This window comes from Nansenia antarctica (assembly GCF_963989245.1).
Source record: "Nansenia antarctica genome assembly, chromosome: 19".
In the NCBI taxonomy this organism is placed as follows: Eukaryota; Metazoa; Chordata; class Actinopteri; order Argentiniformes; family Microstomatidae; genus Nansenia; species Nansenia antarctica.
The window spans coordinates 14069337-14090942 of NC_137692.1; the positions used below are offsets into that span (position 1 = coordinate 14069337).

Consider the following 21606-nt stretch of genomic DNA (forward strand, 5'->3'; position numbering starts at 1 on the left):
TACAGTATAGCATAGTGGATAGTGTACATAGCCTTTATTTGTGTAAACCAGCTCCTTTCCCTTCTTGTTTTTTTGTTGTTGTTTTTTCTTTCCTAGCACCAGGGGAGCCCCCCCTCCCAAATGTCGTTGTTTGGTACCTGTACTATATCAATGACAATAAAGACCATTCATTCATTCATTCAATTTAACTCCATCTCACTTTAACACAATCTTTGAGGAAGTCACAGAACCAGGAAATGTTCCCGCCCACAGAGCACAAACACTTCTAGAGAAACGCAACTTATCATTGTATTCTGCTATTCCCTCTGGTAGTGTGTGCAGCAAAATGGCAGAGGGCATGGACTCCTTCAGTTGTCCGATCTGTCTGGATCTACTGAAGAATCCGGTAACTATTCCCTGTGGGCACAGCTACTGTATGAGCTGTATTAAAGGCTGCTGGGACCAGGATGATCAGAAGGGGGTCTACAGTTGCCCCATGTGCAAGGAAAGCTTTATTCCCAGGCCTGTTCTGAGGAAAAACACTCTGTTGGCTGAATTAGTGGAGAAACTGAAGAAGACAGGACTCCAAGCTGCTCCTCCTGCTCCTCCTGCTCACTGTGATGCTGGACCTGGAGATGTGGCATGTATCAGTAGATGCATGCCAAGCATTCGATAGGATAGAATGGGGTTACCTTTTTGAAATACTACCAAGATTTGGACTTGGTGAAACTTTTCTCAGATGGATTCAGCTACTATACACAAATCCAACCGCTGAGATCCTGACTAATGGTAACATCTCCAAACCCTTTAGTTTGCAGCGATCCACCCGACAGGGCTGCCCCTTGTCTCCACAATTATTCACGCTAGCAATTGAACCGCTAGCAATGGCCGTAAGGACACATACAGGACTATCAGGCATTACAATTGGGGGAATAGATCATCGCATTTCGTTATATGCAGATGACATAATATTTTTTCTGACAAATTTAAAAGATAGTATTCCCAATTTGGTGAGGTTAATTGAAAACTTTGGGGGGTTCTCTGGATATAACATTAATAATTCAAAATCAGTACTGATGTTTCTTAATAAAGAAGAAAGACATAATCCCATAGTGCATACTCCATTTATGACAACCACTGAAGGTTTTAGGTACTTAGGTGTTAAAATCACTCCTGATCTGAAGGAAATAATCCCAGCAAAGTATGACCCCCTGGTAGAGGGCGTAACTGAAACACTGAATCGCTGGTCCACTTTGCCTATATCTATGATCGGACGAATAAATATAATAAAAATGACTATATTACCCACATTTTTATATAATTTTCAAACACTCCCACTGCCACTGCCAGACAAGTTTTACGACAATATTAACAAACTACTTAGTCAATTCATCTGGAATGGCAGGAAAGCTAGACTCCGCCGTAAGCTGTTATATCTGCCTTATGAGAGGGGGGGCCTTCAACTTCCCAATCTTAAATGGTACTATATGGCAGCCCAACTGACCACAGCATCATATTATTTCCGCACGACAGCGCCTCCTGCCTGGGTAAACATTGAACAAGAGTCCATTCCAGATCTACCATTAAGAGTACGGTATATCTATACTCTTCAAATATTAAAACACTGAAGAAACGAACAAAAAATCCCTTTCTTAAAAATACAATTTCAGTTTGGCACGCTGCACACAAACATATAGGTGATGTACCTGTATTGTCTCAATTTACTCCTATATGGGGCAATGAGCAATTTACACCAGGTAGAAAAGATGGAGGATTTAGGTCATGGAATATAAACGGTGTTAAGAAAATGATGGATCAATATGCAGACGGAGTGTCGCTTTCTTTTGATCAATTGTGTCAAAAATATCAAATTCCTAAAAAAAACACTTCTTTAAATATTTACAGTTAAAAAGCTATATGTCATCAAAATATAAACAGATAATGTGTATACCACCTCTATCAAAACTCGAGGAAATAACACTTGTACATTTGGAAGAGAAGGGCCACGTATCTAGGTATTATAATATACTAGTGGCACATAGTAAAGAATCAACACTAGACAAATTAAATGCTTGGAAATCTGACATACAAGAAGACATTGACGAGACTGATTGGAATGCTGCTTGTTTAAAAGCGCAAACACACACGATAAATACAAGGTTTAAACTACTTCAACATAAATGGTTAATGAGAACGTACATAACTCCTGTCAAGCTCCACCATATGTCTGCTAACATCCCAGACGTTTGTGTTAAGTGTGTAGATGACAAAGGTACTCTATTTCACTGTCTATGGGAGTGTCCGAAGATCCAACATTTCTGGAAAGATGTAACAAAATGTTTGTCTGATATATTTAATGCCAAAATACCGTTAAATGTAAAACTCTGTGTGCTTGGAATATATCCGGAGGACTTCACACAGACATCAAAACAGACCAAACTTCTGGACTTTGGACTCCTTCAAGCCAGGAGAATCATAGCACTATGCTGGAAGAGTATGGACACTCCAACATTGAGAATGTGGAAGAGGGGGCTCTTGGAATCTATTGATCTGGAAAGATTAACCTATATTATTAAGTGCCCTTTTGAGTGTCAAAAATGCCCTTTTGAGTGGCGAAAATGAGAGGATGTGCCCTACTGGTGCCCCTCCAATGGTCTAAACTTGACCATGTGCCCCCACAGTTGAAAAACGTCGCACTAAAGTGCCCTTTTGAGTGGCAGAATTAGAGGACGTGCCCTATTGGCTGCCCTTCCAATAGTCTAAACTTGACCATGTGCACTGATGGGGTCCCACATGGGCGTCAGCAGCTTTTTGAATGTGGGGGGGACACTTATTTTTCGGGGGGTCTGGGGGTCCTCCCCCCGAAATTTTTTAAATAGTAGATTCAATTTCCTGCATTCTGGTGCGTTTTACACCCAAAATAATCTCCCCCTTTCTTTGTTTTTCCTTGGAGCTGGCATGGTCTGCAATTACTGACTACTATTATGTTTTGGTTTAACTCACAGAGGCCTGACACTGACACGTGGCACTTTTTAGGTACTTTATTAAATATGAAGATTCAAAAAGAATCAAAGAGTGAATTAGAAAAGAATGAGGTAACTTTGAGTCAACAAATTGAATAAAAAGTTATGAGGAAACATAAAATATGTACCTAGGCTACTCAGAGCCTATTACAATCAAACTTAGCCCTCTTCAGTGCATTGCAGAACATACAACTATAACAAAACAAAAAATCAAAGAGTGAATTAGAGCTGTCTCCACTGCCCCTGCCTGCTGCCCCTGCCTCTGACTCACTCTCACTCTCAACCACCTATATCAGGAGAAATGGGGATGCATTGAGCACTTGTTCATATTGTTTTTCTCTAATAGAACATTTGACATAGAAATACAATCATCAATACAAAAAATACAATCACAAGCATTTTAGAAATAGAAAAATAAATTGGAACAGGTGTTTTCTTCTTATTTTTTAACCCTAGCTAAAGCAATCAGATGCAAAATTGATTCTTTGGGTGGGTGCAATGGCCAAATTAAATAGTGCAAATGCTCAGGGCAATGAACACGGGCAGGAGATGCAATAATGACAGGACAGGTAAGCACTGTGAGGTGTTTGTCGCCATTCTGTGCTTTTGATGACATTTCGCCTGTGTCTGTTCTGCATTTAAACATGTCTAACCGCACTAGTAATGCCTAACAAAACTGCTAGTGCCATATAGCTGATCTAGCTCGTATTTGGTTGCTAGTAGGCTATGCTAATTCTATTGCTAATACAGAGAATGTCTCATAAGGTGCTAACATTCTTATCAGAAAAGCTGGCTGTGTTTGACCTTGGGAGAACGCAATGTTGCTGTTTGGCCACTCACGGGAAAACTTGGATGACTTTGACTTACTTTTCTCTTCTTAGAAAAAAAAAATCCTTATATCCATCTTGGTGGATGATCTAAATATCGTCTTGCCTCATTCTGAATGTTTAGAATCTGCGTGCGTGTCTGATGCTGCGTGCCGTTAAAAACAGAAGTAAAACGCGGAGTGGATTTCTGGATATAGGCAATCCCCTACTCATAAAGTGGAACGGATTTGATTGTGAAGCAATGAAAATAACGCTGACCAGTCATGCAACATATTTTTGATGGCAAATGTGGGGGGGTCCAAACGACCTTGTTTCAAAGGTGGGGGGGACACGTCCCCCCCCAAATATATGGTGGTGACGCCCATGGGGTCCCATGTTGTGCAGTAGGTGCCCTTTTTTTCTTTTCGCCCCTGCCCTTCAAACAGCCTGAGTCCGCCACTGGAACACATACTATTATAGTATCAGACTCCCTGAAGCCTAGGCCTATTGTGGTTAATCTTTCTGATCTCTATGGCACCTCCTGCTTGAATTAAAAAGTAATTACACGTGAAAAGGACCTGAATGATCATTCTAGCTTCAACCCCTATAATTACGGTACATGTGGGAATACGGTACATGTGGGGAAACTAGGGCTAGGGTTAGGTGCTACGTCGACTTGGTACATGCTGGCATGTCTAACCCTACCCCTAACCCTAATCCTAACCCTAACCCTAACCTTAACCCTAGCACCCTAGCACCTAACCCTAACCCTAGTTTTTCCACATGTACCGTAACGTACACATTACATTACACATATATTGTAGACTTGAATGCATACTGTACGACTGAAACATAAATGCATCATCTCACTCAAAGGTTTCATCAGTGCTGTCACTGCAACAAAAGGTAGTCTCAGAAATATAACCATAAACCAAATAAATAATCCATCAACTACTTTTTGTGAGTGAGCCTGTTTTCATCCTTTCTCTCATCATAGGTGCTGGTTCATGCCCTCACCTCATAGGCCATGACAGCTCACATACAGGAGAACCATTAGGCATCACATGTTCGACACAGTCTTTCAGGTTACTGTATACATTGAGTATTTATTGTGTAACTGGAATACGTTTTGTCATAGAATTGAACAAAGAAAGGTCTAGGCTCAAACTTCTCTTTTTATAATCTGGTTGGTACGGTTCACCACATGCAAACATTGTGTTGACAAAGCCCATATTTTGGGTTGGCGAGATTTGTGCGTCACTGACGCTCTTTAAGTGGAGACAAGTTTGTTGACATACAGTCATGGACAATATATATTGGCTGAATACATTCTCAGGGAAACAGTGGCTGTAGTCTCTTCCTGTTAAGCAATGTTACAGTACATTTCAGAAAAAAGATAAAACACCTGGTGCAGGTTGAGTAAATACAAGATTAAGAGATTAGGATTAAACTTTATTGACATTGAACAGAGCACAAGTACTGAGAAAACTAAATGCAGTTTGTGCACACATCTCCCCCCAGGAAGAACAGAGATCTGGGGGTCGAACCAGCGACCTGGCCAGTCTCTCGAACCCCGAGGCTAACGGCCGCCAACCAATCAAGTGTCTTAATGCTGTGTCATGCTTAGAACGCTGCTGCTTGGAACCGGTTTATTCAGTTATGGGTGTCCATAATAATAACTGTAAAAAAAGAACAGAGGGGAATCCAAGGCTGCGCTCGATACTGTTTATAAACAAGCTCCATAGTACAGATCTGCTCAGGCTCAGTTGATGAAGACTTGTTCCCATCCAACATCTGGATATCTCAGGTAAACGTTGTCCAATTGTTCCTCTAATGTGGTTTATAGTGCTGTAGCATTGAACAATTACAGTGTTATGTATAGTGTACAGATTTGGATATGGATACAGGTATGGACAGTGTTATGGATATGTGTAGTGTATTTTTCCTGTATGGGAAGTTTGATGACGTTTGAGGAAGTTTTGATGATTTGATACTTGTGCAATATAATTTGAAAGATTTATTCTTTCACAAAAGTATTTTGGATCTTGGATCTTGTTGTATTTTGTGCAATGTCAAGAGGATATAATGTTGAGGGATGAAATGCGTTAATATTTCTTCTTGTGTCTTATATTGTATCTTTCTTTGCTTATTGTTCTTTGTTATTAGGGTGCCTGACCCTTCCAAGAACACCTGAAGAGAATGTTTATCTCTACTTTTCTGGTGGTGAGCCTGGCTGTCTCTGGCTGTCTCTCGTCGGTAAGAGTATGACATTTTTATATATATATATATATGTTACGGTACATGTGGGAAAGCTAGGGTTAGGGTTAGGTGCTATGTCGATTTGGTACATTTTTTACATTTTACATTTTTGGCATTTAGCAGACGCCTTATTCCAAAGCGACTTACAATCAATACATTTGAATGCTAAGCATGTGAATCAGCAGTCCACCATTCGTGGCAGGAAGAGTAATCTAGCTCAGGCCCGGGGCCATTGATAGAAGGAAAAACCTTCTTCTATCACCTTCTTCTGAAACCTAGTTTTTTATTTGTATTTTTATACTGGAGGAACAGAGAAACAGTACAAGGGGGGCAATAGAAGTTCTTAGGGACACAGTAGAGGGGAAAGCGGGTGTCTTTAGGAGACGTAGTGCTGAGGGGCAGAAGATGTCTCAGGAGGAGCAGTTAAGATGTAACCTGAAGAGATGGGTCTTCAGTCTACGACGGAAGATGGGTAGTGACTCTGCCGTTCTGACAGCCGTGGGGAGCTCATTCCACCAGCGGGGAGCCAGTGTTGTGAAGAGACGTGATCGGGCAGCACGACTGCTGTGCAGAGGTCGTGGGGCCAGTCGGCCAGCCGAGGTGGAGGAGCGGAGTGAGCGGGCTGGAGTTTGGGGGGTTACCATTTCCTTCACATACATGCTGGCATGTCTAACCCTAATCCTAATCCTAACCCTAAACCTAACCCTAACCCTAACCCTAACCCTAACCTTAACCGTAGCACCCTAACACCTAACCCTAACCCTAGTTTTCCCACATGTACCGTTATCCCACATAACATATATATATAAATTGTTATTATTATTTTTTATTATTATTATTATTATTATTATAACAACATCGTCAAGTTATCGATAATACAACAGTTATCGACAAATTATACATTTTGATTGTATCCAGCTATCCCTCCACCCCCCCCCCCCCCCACACACACACACACACACCTCTCTCCACCCCCCAACCCCACCACCAACCAACAGAATAATACAAACATGTAACACAGACAGGTATAGAAAGTCAGAAATCAAATGCGTCCAGATTAAATTTGTGTTTGGTCGTGCATCATTGATTCTTGCTGATGACAATTCCAGGTACGAAATGTCCAAAAAGCTCAGACGGCAGTGAGTATTTGAATATCTTTTCTTTGAGATCACAAGGACATTGTACAAAATGAAAATCATATTTATTAGTAAGTAAGTACTTTTAAACAAAAATAATATTTTATATTAAATGTTTTATTTGTCTTCAGGGACCACCAAAGATCAAGGGTACGTTTTTGCAAACAAAGGTTGTTTGGAAATATATTAGAAACATCTGGTGACAGTGGTGTCACAGATTTTAGATGCACACATACCTCAGTGTACCTGGAGGACGACATGACTATTATTACAATTATGTTTTGTCATTACATTGTCTTAATACTAGCATGGTAATGCCCTGCCATTATACAGTCATGCTCTCTTTGTTTCTTTAGGTATTTAGCACGTTTCTGTACCTATTCATTCCCTCTATATGTGTTTTCTTCTTCTTTTGTTTTTTAAGAACTGGGTGACAACCGGGACATTGTCGAAATAAACAAAGGTAAAGATGAGATAAAGGATATCTGTTTGTGGAAAGCACTGTCTCCATCAGCCACAGTACAACCTATTTCTTAATTCCACCTTTACTTTTACAATTATCTGAATTCAAATCATGTTTTTAATACAATATTCTACACACTCAATATGATTTTTCATTGTTGTTTTAGATCTGAATTTACATGATGGAGATATACTGCAGGTAAGTCAGTGGCACTACATTTCCAGAGGGATTGTTGATTTACATTACCCAAGGCTTATCCATATTGTTTGGTTTCAGAAAAAACAGAGGAACACCATTTTGGACGAGAGAGACCTATGGACCTTTCCTGTCCCCTATGTTTTGAACAATGACCTTGGTAAATGAAGTAGGAATGACATTTTACCACAATATATATATATATATATATATTATATTTCCCATGCCATCCTTAACTTGGTCCTAATTCCTCTGTATCCTAATGAAGACATGAATGCCAAAGGAGTCATTCTGCGAGCTCTTGAGCAGTTCAGGCTGAAATCATGCATCGACTTCAAGCCCAGGGAGGATGAGGATTACTACATCTCTGTCCAAAAGCTGCAAGGGTAAGGTCCTTTAGTTACAGCTGATGCAATAATGTGTGCATTAGAGGAGATTATTTTTTGCTAGCACCATTTTGCTGTATGTTTGTTATGGGAATTGCCTTGGTTGAACCCTGTTTTATAACAGCTTGTTGAGATCTGATCTCATGTGTTGTGTTCTAACCTTGCCAGGACACATGAAGTGATTAAGATCAACAGCAGCATTCTTATGGGTTCAACAGCAGTCCTATGGGTGATCAGCTGATTGACATTGTGTCTTGAAAAATAACTGTCTATGGTGGTATATCATTGCTGCTGCTGGCATCCATCGGTCATTTGCGGGTGTGTTACCCTGTGTCCTTTCCTGTGTAGGTGTTACTCTTACATAGGGCGAAGTTTTCCTGGGCAAGAGCTCTCCATTGGAGAGGGTTGTGATGGTATTTCTACAGTGGAGCATGAGTTTCTCCACGCTCTGGGCTTCTATCACGAGCAGTCCAGAACTGACAGAGATGACCATGTGACCATTGTCTTCGAAAATATCATAGAAGGTTTGATATATTTGTTTTCTGTATCATTAGCAAATCTGAACAAAATGTTCTTCTTATTTTTATTTAATTATTCATTTTATTTAGAAAACAGTGTACCTACACATGGCCAAAAACAATTACTTGAATTTGAATTGATTAATGATGATTCATGTCAGGCTAAGATGATTTAGCTAAATGATTAGCAGTTATGACAGTATTTTATGGTTTTTATGGTTTATGGTTTATTTTATGGTTCATGGTGTTATCAACAGATAATCAGATGGGTGGTAATTGTGTGATTGTATGTGCCTCTTGCTATCTCTACAGGTAGAGAGGGAAATTTTAAGAAAAAAAGTGCAGAAGAAATCACTACCCAGGGTACTCCATATGACTACAACTCAGTGATGCACTACTCCCAGTATGCGTTCAGCAATGGAAACGGAACTACCATCATCACTAAGCTACCAGAGTATCAGGATATGATTGGCCAACGCCTGGAAATGAGCTCCAATGATGTTGTGAAGCTGAACAGACTCTACAGCTGCAGTAAGTTCTATCAAGTGGTGCTACATCACTGATAGAGTTTTGGAAACTTGTGTTAAAATATTGTTTTTGTTAAAAAAAGAAAATCCCATATTTGCATTTGTTGCAGGGGAAGTGTTAAGAACCGATTATTTGATTTGACCAACGTGCCAGCAGAATCTTAGTATTTATTGTGTGTGTGTGTGTGTGTGTGTGTGTGTGTGTGTGTGTGTGTGTGTGTGTGCGCGCGTGCGTGTGTGTGTGCGTGTGTGTGTATTTCCTGTAGGTTCGACCATCGCATTTAACAAATTCTGCGACTTTTCCGACGAGGATATGTGTGGGATGAGTCGTTGCAGTTGTTGTGTGGAGTCCGACTGGGAGAGAGTAACAAGTAGTCCTGGGGGTCCTGGGGGTCCCGACACTGACCACACCTCCCTCGGCAGTAACGGTGAGATTTCAGAAAGCTATACTGACTCTTCATTTAGAGTTAGGGTTATTGTATATAATAATATGTATACAACATGCATAAGAATTAAGAACATTGTGTTTTTCATCTTTAATTTGACTGCCAGCCATGTTCAGAGCGGAGAGCTCCACACTGCCAGACTTTTGGGGCATTTTCACTGAACTTTGAAGACCCACCAAATATTGACTTTTCGGACTACATAAACATTGAACATATCTACCAAAACTTTAGACTCTCTTCTTTCATCAGAAAAAGAAAGTTTGTTTCTAGCCTCTTTGAGTGTTTAGAAATCGGCCGTAGAACATAGGGTGGTTTCAGCAAAAACACCTGATTTTGACCAATAAACAGAGAAAACGAGCTTTTTCTGCAGAACTTTTTTTTTTTTTCTGCACTTTTTCTGTATCATCCGACTCTGAACTGTTTGAAGAGTCGCGCGATGGCCGCGCTGCTCCGCGATGCTCCGCAATGCTCCGCGCCGCAATGCTCCGCGCCGCGTTTGGCACATACCCTGATCCGTTTCGCCATTACTACAACCCACAGCAAGCCACTTCCTTCTCCAGGCTTTTATCGAACTACTGCCCCCATCTGGGACCGAAATACATTACACCCAAGTCTGAAATTCACTCGCTAGGTGTAGAACATGTCAATAACGCGATCCCCGCGGAAGAAAAAAAAATCTATAAGACGCCAATTGGCGTCTTTGGCAGTCAACGTTACTATTCTATAAGACGCCAATTGGCGTCTTTGGCAGTCAATGAGTTAAGGTGCATCCACCATAGCCTCTCCAAAACAGGGTATTTACTCATAAAATGATCAAACGATAAAAGGATCAGATATTTTAGATAGAGATGCGCTATTTAAGTGAGTACATCGTCTGTTAATAGCTTGTTTGAGTCACAGGACCTAGGACTGCAGTCCAACCCAGTGGCAAGTACACAAATGTATATGTTACATACCGTATTTTCCGCCCTATAAGGCGCACCGGGGTATAAGGCGCACCTTCAATGAATGGCCTATTTTAGAAATGTTTTCGTATACAAGGCGCACCGGCTTATAAGGCGCACCGGCTTATAAGGCGCACTGTCGGGTTTTTTTTTTGACTGGGGTTGCGTTATGCATCCACTAGATGGAGCTGTGCTAAAGGGAATGTTAACACAACAGTCAAATAAAGTCACACTTTATTAAGCGTTCTTAAACGTTGTTCAACGTTCAAACGTTGTTCAAACGTTAATGTGCATATTAACAATATTAACAATATTAACAATAACACAGAGACATACTGGAGGTATAATTTTTTTTATTTAACCGTTATTTAACCGGGAGGTTCTTTGAGATCAAAATCTCTTTTTCGAGGGAGACCTGGCCAAAGAAAGCACACCAACCAGTACAGATACAAGTTACAAAATTAAAAACAATAAAATATTATAAAACAATAAAACAATAATAATAAAACAAAACATACTAAATAACAGACAAGAGATAAGAGCAGACTACATATTAAAACATGAAAACATTTTAAGAGTAGCAATTGCACATTTCTGTCACACAATTTCCAATCAGAGCTTTGAACTCTCACAGGGAGACGAGGTTAATAAACTGTAGTGTGTTCTGGAGGTTATTCCATGACCAGGGCGCAAAATAATAAAAAGCTATTTATTGTAAATGCGTCACCTCTCGCTACACATATGTACATAACAATATTAACAATAACATATTAACAATATTAACAATAACAAGTTCACTCTTCTCCCAAACGTGGAGGGGAACGTTTCTTCCAAAGGCATGGGTGTTCTACAATGACATGGAGACAGAGGGATGAGATGTTCATTAATTCAATTCAGTCAAACATTCAAACTTTATGTCAGTAAACACGTAGTAAAAGAAACAGTCTGATACCACTAAATCAAACGTTAGTGCATAACTCAACATTGTTCAGTTATGTATAACACGTAAAGCTCACTTTTTCAGTTCATTCGTCTTCCACGAATCCCTTGAATTCTTCTTCTTCAGTGTCCGAATTGAACAGTTGGGCGAGTACGGGATCCAATATGCCCTGCTCCCTCTCGTCATTATCTGAGTCAGTGTCGCTGCTGTTGAATGAATGAATGAATGAATGAATGGTCTTTATTGTCATTGCTATAGTACAGGTACCAAACAATGAAATTTGGGAGGCGGGGCTCCCCTGGTGCTAGGAAAGAAAAAAAAACAAGAAGGGAAAGGAGCTGGTTTACATAAATAAAGGCTATGTACACTATCCACTATACTATACTATACCTGTTGCCTGGCAGTTCAGTGGCAGTTATTCCTGCCTTCGTGAAAGCTCGGACCACAGTTGAGACTGATATATCAGCCCAGGCATCCACGATCCATTGGCAGATAGTGGCATAAGTCGCCCGGCGCTGTCTCCCCGTCTTGGTGAACGTGTGTTCGCCTTTTTGGATTGATTGAAAACTTTATTAGAAGATTTGCAGAAGTAGGTACATGAAAATACATATTACATATACTGATTCTTAATTCATCGTTACCTTCTGTCATCCACTGCTCCCACGCAGCTCGCAGTCTAGATTTGAACGCCCTGTTTACACCAATATCTAGCGGCTGGAGTTCTTTAGTTAATCCACCCGGAATGACGGCAAGCTCCGAATTAGTTTGCTTCACTTGTTTTTTGACAGCATCGGTGATATGGGCCCGCATGGAGTCGTAGATCAATAGAGACGGAGCTGTGTGGAAAAAGCCACCCGGTCTCTTGACGTAAATTTCTCTCAGCCACCCGCGCATCATTTCCTCATCCATCCATCCCTTCGGGTTAACTTTGATGACGACGCCGGCTGGAAAGTTTTCTTTTGGCAAGGTCTTCCTCTTGAAAATAACCATGGGTGGACGTTTCTGGCCACTAGCCTGGCAGGCGAGAACTACAGTAAAGGATGACTTCTCATTCCCTGTGGTGCGTATGGACACCGTACTGGTTCCCGTTTTCTCCACAGTGCGGTTCACAGGAATATCAAAGGTGAGTGGAACCTGATGAGAGATGAGATGAGATGAGATAACGTTTATTGCCATTTATGCATACACATTAAGCATACACATATAGGAATTTGATTTGGCGTTACAGTAATAGCATTTCTAAATGCAATGCAAACAAAACAATATCAACCTCGTCCATGTTGGTGATATGCTCTGGCAGGATCTTCTTTTCAGTTATCTTCTTTTCGCAGTATGCGCGGAAAGTGACCAGCTTTTCTTTATAATCGTCTGGCAGTTGCTGCGAGACGCTAGTTCTTGCGCGGATGGACAGTTTACGTCTTTTCATAAATCGAAAGCACCAAGAAGGACCCCCTCGAAAATCCTCGATGTTCATGTCTCGTGCTAGCGCTGTTGCCTTCATTCGAACTGTGACTGTAGAGACGCTTCTACTTGCTGCTCTCTGTTCAATAACCCACTGTTCGAGTTGGTCCTCTAACTGTGGCCATCTCGCTTTGCTCCCTCGGAAACTTTGCTTAGTTTTCTTTACTTGGCGCAGGTCATCTTCTTGCTTCCTCCACTTCCTTACCATTGATTCATTAATATTGAATTCCCTCGCTGCTGCTCTATTACCATTTTCTACTGCGTGACTGACAGCCTTGAGCTTAAACTCTGCGTCGTACGCGTGTCTCTTGACAGGAGCCATTTTGTCGTCTTCTTCACTGTGAGTAAGCACCGGTGTTTACAGATTACCGTAATGCTGCAAGCGGTGCGGCTTTGCAGTTTACCAGTCGTACTGAAACATTGTATTATTATTAAAAAAAAAATATTGGTCATGTAATTTTTACATTTCGATCCATATATAAGGCGCACCGGGTTATAAGGCGCACTGTCGTTTTTGTTTTTTTTTTGGAACTTTTAAGTGCGCCTTATAGGGCGGAAAATACGGTACATTATGGACATTTTATATCCCCCACGTGTATGCATAGCAGCCTGTCCTGGCTAGGACTCTTATATTTAGAGAATTGCCTGTACCGGTAAATACGTATGGATGCCCGTCATGGAAGCATACACCCTTGCCCATCCGAATAATTAAACATCATCAGAAATCAGAAACCACAAATAATACAACTGCCTAAAGGCGAATTAACGTACAGTACTATATGAAATAATGTTTACGGATGAAATAAGGCAGGAATTAGCATTTTATAGCATGCGTCATCCTATTGTCAAAGTTGGTTGCAATCGACCCTTACCATTTAGACATTAATGAAACTAACTGAAATGAATGTTGTTTGTCTCCAGGGACTGGTTTCTTCATGCACGCCAACACAGCTGATGGGGTGGAGGGAGACACGGCCAGGCTGGAGAGCAGGGTGATAACTCCCAGCAGGAAGTGCAATGTCCAGTGTGTGCAATTCTACTACTACCACAGTGGGAGCGAGTCAGACCAGCTCAACATCTGGATCAGAGAGTACCAGGATGAGATGGACACTTATGGAACTCTTCGCCTCATGGGCCAGATCACAGGTGATAATGATAAGTAGGAGACATATCAACAAACACCACAAGAGAAACCTAGAAAAGATGTAGAACACTACGCTTTGCTTGAAACATGTAGATGTGTCTTTTCAGTTGTTTTATTCCTTCCTTTTTTGCATATATTATGTTTGCATTTTTTGTGCAGGTCAATTAGCAATACACCCAGTGTATATTGATACTAGGTATCTTCCTAGTCGGGTATACCACTTAAACACACTTTTCTTTAGGTCCACCAGCGTCTTACTGGCGGCTCCACCACGTGCCCCTGAACGGCACCAGAACCTTCCAGGTGGAGTTTGAGGTGCGTAAAGGAGCAGGAAACTCTACAGGAGGGTTCTCCATCGATGACATCAACCTGTCAGAGACCGAATGTCCCCACAACACCTGGCAGATCAGGGACTTTGAGAATGTCTTGAAAACCAGCAACTGGAACACTTTTCTCTACAGCCCCAAATACTACTCCAGAGGGGGTTATGCCTACCAGATAGTGACAAGATTGTCCAGGTCCTACTTTGGACTGTATGTGCGTTTGGTGTCTGGTGACTATGACGACCAGCTCCAGTGGCCTTGCCCATGGAGGCAGGTGACCTTCCTACTGCTGGACCAGAACCCCAACGTTCAGCTGCAGATGTCCAAGCAGCGGAGCATCACTACTGACCCCGATGACACAGAGAGTTGGGGAAGGCCGAGTGTAGTTGGGACACTCTACACAGACCAGAACAACGAGGCGTACTATGCAAACCGACTGATCGGTACAATCTACTTCAGTGACACAGAGGAACTGCAGAGAAGAGACTTCCTCAAGGGAGGTGACGCCATCTTCCTCACCACCATGCAAGGTGAGCCTATAAAAGCATATTTCCCCATTTTGTAATGTAATGTCCAGTGTTATGTATACAGCAGCACTAGGTGTCTAAGCAATGTTTCCCCTCTGGGACTTTAAAGTGTACCCTATCCTCTTACCAAACGGTAATGTTACTCACACAAGCTGGATGTATTGTTTTGGCAACATGGAGATAGAGTCTTTGTTGTTGTCACTGCTAGCATTTGAAATGTATAGCAGGCATTCACATACTATGCCCTTTTGGAAATTAGTTTTTTATTCTATCCACAGATATCTCCCCTCTACTTAATAGTAGCTCTCTTCCATGCCCAATGCTGCCACCAGTGAACTTCACCTTGTTTGAAGGGAAACGTGGCGGGGGTCCATGTGCCCCACGGTAAGATATTGCCTAACAACGATATGATATTGCCTAATGATATGCCTAACATTTTATGCACAAGTTTTATGTGATATATATATATATATATATATAATATATTTAATGGAATACTATCATTTCAAATAATGTCATTTTGCAAGTGTGTTAACATTTTCAAGATTGTCAGAGTACTCAATATTACCTACAATATTAAAAGATATATAAAAGAAGTAATAAGTCTAATTTATCTTTTAATATGTCTGCTCTATATTGTAGGATCATTAGCACCACTGTTCCCCCTCCACTCTGGACATCCACTCTGGATCCATCCCCTCCAACAACCACTCTGCCCCCTCCAACAACAACAGAAGACGACAGGTACCTAAACCATACCTCCTGTTTACAGTCATTCTCTTTCAAGTTTTGACACAATACTGCTGATGATTATATGATTCAGACTACTGTGAACTCAACATGTCTATATTTTGATTATCTGTTTCAATTACATCATCGACCATTAAATACATTTGTAAAGATCTCGAAAATGTGACAAGGTCTGGTGAAAAGGTCCGCATGCCGGCAATTCTTAAGTCGTCCAAAAAGCTTCTTTAAAAAAATAAGATAAAATATAATAAATAAATAAATATACAATAATTATGGGCCGGTTTCAGAGACAAGGCTTAAGCCTAGTCCTGGACTAAATCACACTTTCAATGTAAAATCTCCATTGAAGATGTGTTTTAGTCTAGGATTAGGCTTAAGCCTTGTCTGTGAAACCGGCCCAAAGTGTTTTATTTTTTTTGCATATTATGAAAGTTTAAATGTTGAAGAGCCCACTCAATATAACAAAAAAACGGTTTAAGGATCACTAAATACTGAATTCACTGTATCGTCCTGCTTCGTAGTTACTAGGTTAGTGATGCATATGGCTTGTAAACAAACGTCGGTTTTAGGACGTGTTCAAAAGCAAGGACTGTGTGATCGTCTAATTATGTGTAGTTATGTGTTTTTAGCACGTTGATGTTCTATCACCATGTTGTGATGTGCTAAACATGCAATTAGATGTTCATAGCGATGTTCTTTCTTAGCTGCTAGCTGGCTAGCAACGTGATGGTAGCGAACGTGTCTGCGATTTTCTCCGGTATTTGGTTTGAGGTGTACCAACATTCAAATAAGCATATCTTAAACTATTTTCAGATTTCAATGTATATGACACATCATTTGAAAGCTTATAATCTACACAATCACCAGACCCTGTCACAAATAGGCTTCACATTAAAGCATTATCTCACAGTATCTCTTCCCTCTCCTCTAGTATCTTTGGCTTCTCTCCTGGGATGGCGTCCTCCCCTGTGGTGGTCCTCCTCCTGGCTCTGATGCTGCTGTTGAGTCACTGTTGAGTCACTCAGCCCCGTCCTCACCTGGCCTCTGAACGATGTTCTGCACCAATGATCTCCATAAAACACTGTAGTTTCACTTTTCACTTAACACTAGAACAGCTGTGCCTTTTTTTAAACCTCTTTACAATGCTCAAGCTGCTATTTACACACAACGACCACTAGTTGGCACGTCTTGTAAATTAGCCTGCCTCCTACAGAGAAAAACTGCAAAATAGCTTTATACTAGTTTATCCTGATGTGATTTTGAAAATGTAAGGATACTGGGTGGTAGAACGCACATAAGTGTTAAAGACCATCCCATCAATTTTGTAATCCTATATCAGTTTACTTGTTTTTTGAGGGGAAATTGTGTGGTAAAGTTTTATTTTCTCAAAGGACTAAATATAATTGTTGATTGTTAGAAGTGAGTCTATATACTGTAGTGGAGCTTGTTTCACTTTATCCCAATAAAACTAGCCCTCATTCTGACCCAGGAAAAACCCTGGTATGTACTGTATAACATGATAGCCATCTATGAGCAATGCACTGTATATAAGATGATGATCAAGAGTCTTTCTGCTGCTGACCAAGGGGCTGAGTTCTGTTGATGGGGCCCATTTTTCTTTTAGAGTCTGTAGGCTACTGTATTTGTTTATTAAGATTTCATAAATATGATATATTGTCTGAATTGTTTTCTTGTTTTATAAAATGTAAATTATTTTCATTTCTTGTGCTGGTTTATTATGAACAACATGTAAAATTGCAGGAAACTAGCACAAATAATTGGGTGGGAGAGAGGGGCCGCCGCTGCTGAAAACACGCACAGTTTTGGGTCGCTCCACTGCCAAAAAATCTCACTCCAAACTTTTGGTGAAACTTGGCAGCCCTGAATGGATACAAGTACAACTGATGGTTGACTTAGAATTACTGCAAGTTAAGGCAAGGAAAGAAAGTGTGGATTTAGTTGATGAATTGACTGGTTCTGCAGTGGTAGTTCCTAGCCACAGAGTTGAGTTATGTGAAAGGACTCCAAACTTCTTAAGTGTATATACCGTTGAGTTGTACGCCATTTGGATGGCTTTAGTGGAGATCTGATCTGTAGTGACTCATCATCTGGTCTGTACAGCTAAAAGCTCGGTACATCTAGTGAGTGCCAAGACTTATTATTATATTATATAAAATAATGGAAATACATTCACGAGTAGTGAAGCAAGGAATTGTGGTCACATTAATGTGGGTCCCTGCGCATATGGGCATTATGGGTAATGCGAGAGTGGACAAACTAGACAAACACCTTTTTTAACACCTTAAAAAAAGGTGACATAAATACAATAATTAAAATATCAAAATCAGAGGGAAAGAGGTGTGTAGGGAAGCCAATACAAAGAGGAAGACAATGCAGTACAAAATAGAGTGGGTAGTGAGAGAAACAGGGGAGGAAATAGAAAAGAGGAGGTGGTGATGACAAGACTAAGAATAGGGCACAGTCATTTGAATGGAACTCTTAACATTATGGGAAAACAACCGACAGGATTTATGTGACTGTTGTCAGGTAGAATTCTGGGCCCTGGACAGTCTGGACGGATTGATGGCAGCTGCTGGATTGAAAATCTGGTGTAGTGCTGAGGCACAAATGTGTACATTTCAAGCCTGCAAACTGCGACACTTTAAATGAATGTGCAATAACACTATGTGCAATATGACAACCCTAGGGTACATAAGGTTGCAGAGAATAGGAAATGTTAGAATAGGTATAGCATAGCATAGAGTACAGCACAGTGTTTTATTTGTACAGTATAGTATAGTGGATAGTGTACATAGCCTTTATTTATGTAAACCAGCTCCTTCCCTTCTTGTGTTTTTTTTTCTTTTTTTTTCTTTCCTAGCACCAGGGGAGCCACCCCTCCTACATTTCGTTGTTTGGTACCTGTACTATAGCAATGACAATAAAGACCATTCATTCATTCATTCATTCATTATCAGATCTGTATGCAAATATCTGGGGGCGTATCTTGCATGTTGTCTACTAGACTATATTTCTAGAAAATGCCCTGTGGAGAGATTTGAATCTTTCACTTTTAAAGGGAGGGAGGAATGATTCTTAATGATAGAATGAACATCTATTTATTCTTAATGATAGAATGAACATGTATTTAATGATAGAATGAACATGTATTTAATGATAGAATGAACATGTATTTAATGATAGAATGAACATGTATTTAATCATAGAATGAACATGTATTTCGTGGTGCAACATGGTGTTGTTGTCCTTGTAGCTCTAACATCTCTTGTGTGTCGCTCCAGCAGCGTGGCTCGTCAATGCAGCTTCGCCCATCGCATCAAGTTTGATCCATTTGCCTTAGCAGGCTTTGCATCGGGCCATGTAGGTTCAGTGAATCTTTAATAATCCATTGCTTGTAAATGTCTTTAGTGAGCCACACATCCTGACATGTACTTGTGATATTCTGACGTGTAGCAAGAATATAATGTATAAATGATGAGACACACGCTGGATATCAATTGGACTCTTTAGTTATTCGATGTGGTCGCATTACAGCATATGCATTCACTGACTCTAGACTGCGCATGACCGGGTCTTGACTCTTGACAGTGTATCGAGTCTACCACCAGGCGGCAGTAGGTGGTCTGAACATTACATCACTCCTTTTTTTTTAATAAATGATAAAGTGCATAACATTCAAACAGTCCATTAACTTGGAACATTGTTGACTCAGAAGAACATGTTAACAGTCCTTTGGTACTCCTGCTCTTTAATCGAAGTCACGCAGGTATGCGGGAGGTTGTCTGTTCTCTCTAACTGGATACCTCGGCGGAGGTGCGGGTGGAGGCGTAGCTGGGCCTACTTCCTCACTGACCTCTGAACTTAAGTCCATTAGAGTGTCTGGGTTGTCTCGGACAATCTTCTTAAAGAATGAACTGTTCCTAGTGGTGGTGTAACCACTTCTTCCAGCTGTTATCATGGAACCTTTGACATCGATTACTGTGAGCGGCTCTGCGTTGTAAGGCGTAGTAAGCTTGTTCTGTTTTGGTTGACTACACAGGACGGTGTCTCCTGGCTTGATGTTAGAAGGCGTAGCGTGTCGTCGAGCATCTGAGAGGGCTTTCATCTTTGCCTTGGCCTCTCTGTCGATTCTGCGTATCTCTTCGTCAGCAGGGATGGTGATTGTGTCTGCTGAGGGTAGCTTGGTGGTCATCTTCCGTTGGAATAGTAACTCGGCAGGTGACGTGTTCGTCGTGCTGTGGGGAGTGGACCTGTACTCACGCAGGAAGACGTGCAGCTGTTGTTTCCATGGCATCCTCTGCATCTGGGCGATTCTGAGTACTTTCCCGACGGTGCGCATGAATCTCTCAGCTGTGGCATTAGCTTGTGGCCATAGAGGTGTTATCTTCCTGTGCTTGAACCCTAGGTAGTTGGCAAACTCAGCGAACTGGTTGCTGTTGAAAGGAGGTCCGTTGTCAGTCTTAACAACTCTTGGGATTCCAAACATGGAGAAGACTTTGTCCATGACTGGTATGACTGTGTTTGCTGAGGTAGATCGAATTGGCTCAACAATTGGGTATCGTGTGTAGTCATCGACTATAACTAACAGATATTCTCCCGATGGGAGTGGGCCATAAAAGTCAGCACTAACACTGTGCCATGGTGCGTCTGGCAGCTCAGACATTTTGAGTGGTTCGGTCCGGGTAACTGGAGTGTTCACTTGACATGGGAGGCAGGTCTTGGTGATGGTCTCTACCTGTTGGTCTATGGTAGGGAACCATACCTTTTCTCTGAGTAGGGCCTTTGTCTTAGCTACGCCCTGGTGGCTTTCATGAGCAATCTGCAGCGCCCTCTGCTGTAGAGCTGCAGGTATGACAATCCTGGTGCCTCGCAGTATGATGTCGTTACCTGTGGACACTGTGAGTTCATCACTGACGAGCTTGTATGGTTTCAGTGCAGCAGCACCTGGTGAGCGGTCTGTGATGAAACGCCATGAGTCATTTCTGATGTGTGCACTGACCTGTTGCAGGAGTGTGTCTTTCAATGTCTCTCGCTGTATCTCTTGTAGTGTCATCGCCTTGGGTGTTGCTTGAAGTGCTACGAAGTTAACGTACTCCTCTGCAACCTTGGATGCTCTTGTGTTCTGTGACGACTGTACCGGGAGAGGGTGTCTAGACATGTAGTCAGCTGGATTGTCAGCTCCTTTTCTATATTCCACTCTGAAGTTGTACGGCTGTAATCTGAGGCCCCATCTCTCGATCCGTGCAGGTTGTTTTGATCTCGGGTTATTCCATATCATCTCCAATGGTTTGTGGTCGGTTACCATGGTGAATGGATGTCCATACAGATACAGGTGAAAATGTTCGCAGCTCCAGATGATGGCTAGGGCCTCACGTTCTGTTTGCGAGTATCTCGTTTCTACATCGCTGAGTGCGCGGCTGGCGTAGGCTATGATGCGCTTCTCTCCCCCTCCTCCTTTCTGACAGAGGATGGCGCCTAGCCCCACCGGACTTCCATCAACAATGAGCTCCGTCTCCTTCCTGGGATCGAAATATGACATTGTTGTGTCGCTCGTCAGGCTGTCCTTGAGCGTCTGGAGTGCCGTAGCTTGATCACTGCCCCACTGCCACGGAGCGTCCTTCTTCGTGAGCCCCCGGAGCGGTGCAGTGATGGTTGAGTAGTCCTTTATGAACCTGGCGCAGTAGTTGGCCATGCCCAGAAGACTTCTGATCTCACCTGGATCTTTGGGGTCGCTGGCGTCGTGAATGGCTGACACCTT

At 41.6% G+C, this 21606-nt stretch overlaps 1 protein-coding gene across 1 annotated transcript; it reads left to right on the plus strand.

Annotated features, from left to right (window-relative positions):
• Positions 1 to 325: 325 nt before the first annotated feature.
• On the plus strand, positions 326 to 16843 carry LOC308173898 (meprin A subunit beta-like; the record flags this gene model as incomplete). The annotated part of the gene is made up of 9 exons (XM_080548951.1): positions 326 to 385; positions 7943 to 8021; positions 8130 to 8247; positions 8596 to 8771; positions 9078 to 9296; positions 14005 to 14229; positions 14469 to 15080; positions 15410 to 15461; positions 16759 to 16843. The coding sequence occupies 9 exons, from the start codon at positions 326 to 328 to the stop codon at positions 16841 to 16843; spliced, it is 1626 nt and encodes a 541-aa protein (XP_080405077.1).
• Between the last annotated feature and the right edge of the window lie 4763 nt (positions 16844 to 21606).